The 6,000-nt window shown below is 25.9% G+C and overlaps 1 protein-coding gene across 4 annotated transcripts in view; it reads right to left on the bottom strand.

Annotated features, from left to right (window-relative positions):
- Positions 1–3,126: 3,126 nt before the first annotated feature.
- The window catches only part of stai (stathmin), a 229,114-nt gene continuing 226,240 nt past the window's right edge, over positions 3,127–6,000 (bottom strand). For all 4 annotated transcript variants that reach the window (XM_065500511.1, XM_065500513.1, XM_065500510.1 and 1 more), the window contains one exon: positions 3,127–4,380. In XM_065500511.1, coding sequence (XP_065356583.1) covers positions 4,282–4,380 — 99 coding nt within the window. In that variant the 3' untranslated portion in view covers positions 3,127–4,281. The remainder of the gene's footprint in view (positions 4,381–6,000) is intronic.

Genomic DNA, 6,000 nt, shown 5'->3' with positions numbered 1-6,000 from the left:
AATTCAAGTTTTGTATGTGGTTTGCTCCCGAGTAAATAAAAAAAAAAACGTATATCCCCTGTCCTTAAGATGAATTCATAAATATAAAGTCCCATTTGCCTTAAATACATCCGTTTCTTTTTTTTAAGGGCATATCATGCCACTGTACTTATAGATATCTGCTACAACTTTGTCAAATGACCACCTCAGTGTTTCGGGTGCGATGTCAGGTCGACACTGTATCTTCAAATCGAGATGTAATATAAAACAGAATTGTTGTACGGGCCAGCAACGCGGACCGGGTTCAGCTAGTCTTTTATAAAAAGAATATAATTTAAACGATTTTTTTCTTTAGATAAAACTTTTCTTGGAAAAAAACTCTCTCGCTGATGGTATATGTTGGATAAATCAAAAGCATGATAAAGAATATTCATTTTTAGATTGTTTTAGATTTTGATTAATTTAATAGTTTCGTTTAATTATGATAAAAGACTCATTTCAAAAAAAAATTTAAAGTGCAAAAAAAAGGAATTTCGGTTAATCGACACAAATTAATCGGTTTATTTGATATTTGAAAATTGGCAATTTTAAATTATTCGAACTGTTAAACGTCCATGACAGCCAATTCCTTTACAGAAATCTCCTTTAAGTTGAGCTTATAAAAAACATTTCTATAAAGCTGTCCTATTGTAAAAATAGCGCCTTAAAACATGCTGTACATTATTTTCACAGTTTAATCAATCATGTTGTCTTGTTAACTTGACTTCAAATTCAGGTAGTAAATTCAGACAGTGCCTTTATAGAAATGCCCTTTAAGTTTTGCTTTTAAAAAACATGTGTATTGTATAAATAGCATGCTATACATTATTTGCACAGTTTAATCATGTAAATAAAACACTAGGGGTAGCTGTTTTTTTTATTATAAATATTTTGTTTACATTTATCTCCTAAACTTCTACCCCTAAATAACTTGAAACACTTTCAACATATAAAACAAGCTGTTTAAATCCAAATTCGTTAATACATTTACAGTAGCAATGTTTCTGTTCACAATTTAATCATGTTCATACAATATTTTTTATTGAATACATTTTTGCATTGATTTTGTTAATTTCTAAACAAAATTATCTGGAAATAGTCTTAATATGTTTTCACACCTGTTAAATTCCAAATTCATTAATAAATTTTATCATTTAGTGACTTTTTATAACATTTACGGCCATTTTCACAATGTACGATTAAAAGTTAACGTGAACTTTAACCGCAAGTTAGGCTAATATGAATTTCACAATGTACAATTAATTCTTAACTGACACTATTTAACAACAAAGTTGCTGTTAAATATAACCGAATAAATTTCGCCGGTTAGCATCTTAATTGTAAGAAATATAATAAAAGAACATGGAGTGTAGTGTAATGTTTTGCTTTAACCTGATTTGAGTAAATGTTCAGCCTAAAATTATGCTATACTTTTTTATACTTATATGGTTGGTGTCTCCACTAGTGTCTTTGAAAAATGATGTGTAAGTTTAGAAAATTGTGGAATTTTAGTTTTTTGCATTTATCTCCTAAACTACTGATCGTAGAGTGCCCGAAACCCCTATTAACCCGTTTTGCCACATGCTGAATCCAAATATTTACACTAAATTTAGCTAGGAATAGAAAAATTCTGGCAAATTTTTTGATGGATAATGAACAGCTAGACGTATACTTAATATTTTTTAGTTTTCTTAATAATTATTAATCATACGTATTTGTTTAGGAAGTAAAGGTATAAATATTATCGGCATATAGGTATTTCCAGATTTCTTAGTCTTTTGAGTTGTGCTGTAAGGTTATGTTTTTATTTGGATTCTCCTACTAATAATGACAACTTTTTGTAAATAAATAAAACAGTAAAATAACACTACTATACATCATCGTTAGCATTCAAATTAGAAATTTCTTTATTTATATTTTATTGAATTTTCATATTATCATCATTCTTTCTTTTTGATATACATATGTATTTATTTAAGTAATTTTATTGGTTTTTATTTGTTATTCTTTATTACGAAATGAGTTTTACACATTTATAAATACGCTTGATTTATATATTATTTTTTGTTTGTTTGTCATTGTTTATAGTTAATTAATAAGTTTTGCTTAAGAATAAGAATTTTACCCTTGAGGGATTATGAAACGTTGCAGCTAAATGTTTCGTGTGATAGAAAAAAAAATACAGAAAAATTCAAATAAACTGGCAGCAGTTAAAAATATTTTGTAGACTTTAAAGAAGATAAGAAAGGATTGTTGATTAAAGAGTGGCAGGATGAAAGGTATGGGTTTTAAATAAAGTAGGAAGTTAAAGTTGAACAATTCCAAGGTTTAGATTTGGTTTTTTAGGTTAATTTTTTTTTCATATATTAAGGCTTATAGTTTTATATAGAAGGTATATGGGTATATAGATTAGGTGATAAATATTTGGTTTATGCAAAAGCGTTTCTAAAGACAAGTTTGATTATGGTATGCAGTTCTTAGTTTAAATACTCTCTTTAACAATTTAATTGTTTTATGTTATTTGTTTGTAGCTGTTTGTTGTTTTTTTAATTCTCTTAAGTTTTAGAAAAATTATGTTGGTTTTTAAGCTTATAAGGGGTTAATTAAAATAAACAAAGACTGGTTGGTTTTTTTTGGGGGGGGGGGAGGTGTTGATTTACTTTACTTTTATTTAAATAATTAAGCTATTTTCGTGTTTGTTTACGAGTTTCCAGCAAATTATTTTTTTAAAAAATTTGGAAAAATTAATAATTTAATTTTTGTGTGTTTTGCTGTATATATTATTTTATTATTTTCTAAAGTAATTTCGGTTTAAATTATTATCATATTTGCTTATATTTTTATTATAAATATCAATATCCATATCAACTTTTTTTTGTTTTTTTTTGTAATATAAGATTAAATAGACAAAATATTTGTTTTTTTATATTAATTTTTATTTTTAAATTTCTTTTAAGTTTAATATATATTTTTTGTTTACGCCTGTGTTTTGTTTTAGTTTTAAAGTATAAAAAATTAAAAACTTGTTTTGTCCTTAAATGCCTAGAAAAAAATGTTTATTTTTTTTTTTTGTTAAATTTTAGTTTTCTTTGAAATAAAACTCATTAGTTGTTTTGTTTAAATAATGTTTTTATTGATTTTTTTTTTGAAGCATTTTATTTATATTTTTTTTTATTAAAAAGAACTTACACAAAATTTATATTAAAAAAAATAATTAAAAGAATATATGTTGTATGTGTAAAATCAATGCAAAAATTTCTTAAAATTAAAAATAATAAATTGTTAGTAAAAATTATACATGAAATATAAAGCAAACAGGTCATTTTTGAAAAAGACTTGGATGTTAAAGTTAATACATTTAAAATAAAAGTGTTATAATAATACTTAAAAAAAATTCACGTTTATTTAGTAATTATGGGTATGTATTTAAAAAAAAAAGAAAATGATTTGAAACGAAAAATGTTAAAATAACGACTGTGTTTTTTTTTTTCTAATAAAGAGCCTTAATTATGAGTCGCCCTGTTAATTTGTTGAACAATATTTTTGTAAACAAAGCTACTCATTATTTTAGCCCGCAATACATACTTTTAACTAATATTGTGTGCCGTTGTTGTTTAATTTAATCAAGTCGTTTTTGCTCAATTCATTTTTATTCTCAATAAATCGAAAAAGAAAGTGTGCTAAAATTATTTCACCTTTTAATAAAAAAATATTTGCAAAACAAATTCTTTTTTGTTTAAGGTGTTGTCTTCCAGTTGTTAGTGTTAGTTTTTTTTTGTATATTATTATTAATATCAGCTTTTTTTTGTAGTTAATGAGTTATTTTTTTTTGTTTTCCTTTCTTTCTTTTATATAATAATTGTTGTTAATGAAAAATATAATTAATTTTTTTTTTGTTTTGTTATAATTAGTAGTTAGAGAGAGATAGAGAGAGAGGGGGATTATATGCTTTTCCATGTTGCTTTTTTTTCTTTTAAATTTGTTGAGTATATAGTTTATTTTTTGTTTTTAAACTTTAATTAAACGGTTTTTTTGTTTTGTTCTTTAGCAGTTAAATGATTTGTGTGTTTTATTTTATGAAAAACTCTCGAGTTTTCAAAAAAGATCTCTAATTTTTTTTTTATTAATTATTATTTTTTTCTTGTTTATTTTGAAGCAGTTTCGTAGTGCTGTTTTTTCATTTTTTTAAATAATCGTAAATTTTTCATCTTCTATGCTGTTTCTTCTGTTGTTGTTGTTGGGTGCAGGTGTTTAGCACATCTTCTAGCCGGATGAGGCAATGGCTGTTGACATGTTGTCTTCGCTCAATTGTTGGGGCTGGGCAGCAGCCTTGTTTTGACGTACCAATTCAGCACGACGTTCCTGTATTAATAAAATGAGAATAGAGTTAATTTAACAAGTATTTTAATAAGTGAAAGTTTTTTTTAATATTACATTTCAAATATTTTAAAATCTGTTTTGAAATATAGAAAACATGTAAGTTGCTTTCTTGCAAAGGTTCGAAATAATTAATTCTCAATTAAATTAAGAATTAATGGAAACCATTTCATTAATGATGACTTAAAATTGCGGGATTTACAATAGATGGCGTATCTTTTGAACGCGGTTTTTATTTTTAATAACTTTTTGTTTATAATAACTTATTTATTCTCACTTAGTTAGTGAAACAAGAATCTTTTTTTTTGCTACTATAAAAATAAATTTGTATTGTACAAATGTTTCAAAATCTTATGGTTTTTATGATACTACGAACCAATTGTGAATTGGACAATTGTAAAAATATTATTTTTTTCAATCTTTGAGAACATTTTAAAACAATTTATCTCCACTTTTGTCAAACTCTGTGATCATTTGGCAGTTAAAAGTAGAGTTTTTCAAGGAAATTCCTGGGACGAGAAATCCCGGGAATTCCGCAAAATTTTCAATACCGAAATCCCGGGAAATTGTGCGAGAATTCCCGGGAATTATTTTCCTTAGTTTTATGTGATTTTATTGAACTTGATTTTCTCTAAAAGAAGCTTAAAGCTTCAAAACAAATGCAGAAGATTCATACAAGAAAAAAGATTCAACCCAAATAGACCAATAACAAGTTAAATTTTCAAAATATTCCAAAAACTCGTGAATGTTCACGGCTATCACAGAATTCTATCCGATCAAAAGTTTAATTATTTTAATATTTTGCTTTTTTACAAAGAGTAAAACTATTATTGGGTTATCATCAAGTTTTAATAAACATCTTTACTTAACTTTTGATTTAATAAGCAAAACAATGCAATTCAAAATTAAAAAAAAAATAAAATATTTATTTTTTGCGAATTAACAGATATGTATAATTGGAATCTAACGGAGGTAGAACAAAATCTAATGGAAATTGCAGCCATTCCGATACAAATGTCAAATGGTGTCAGTTTATCTCTTTATATTAAATTTTTACTGGATTTTTTTTTATTTAAAAACCAAACATTTTAAAACCAAAGAAATTTTTTAGATTTTTAACGAAGTCTACATTCTTAAAATTGAATAATTTGTTCTAGGAATTCCCGGGATCCCGGGAAATTTCAAAATGAATCCCGATTTCCCGGGAAATGAAAAAGAGCGGGAAAAGAAAAACTATTTAAAAGATAATAATAAAAAGATACAGAGCAATTTGAAGCAAATGTAGATTAAACTTCTGGTAATGAAGATCCCGGACGATTTTCCTTGAGAAACTAATACATATTTCAAAATCGTTATGTGAATTATCAGTGAAATTGAGACTTGCACTCCTAAACAATTAATATTCGCCTTGAATAGAGCATTATTTGAAACAATTGTTGTTTTGCTGACAAATCGGCTGTTAGAACAGTGTAGAATGGTCATTCTGGAGGGGAAATAAGAAAAATTAAGCACCAATCACGGATCGTTGGTCATAACCATAGGAGTAACGAAATTATGTTTTAACAGATCTAAATTTGCCCATCAATCTGTTTCTGTGGACAAATC

The sequence above is a fragment of the Calliphora vicina genome, chromosome 2 (genome assembly GCF_958450345.1).
Source record: "Calliphora vicina chromosome 2, idCalVici1.1, whole genome shotgun sequence".
Taxonomy (NCBI): Eukaryota; Metazoa; Arthropoda; class Insecta; order Diptera; family Calliphoridae; genus Calliphora; species Calliphora vicina.
This window is presented reverse-complemented; position numbering and strand designations above follow the sequence as displayed.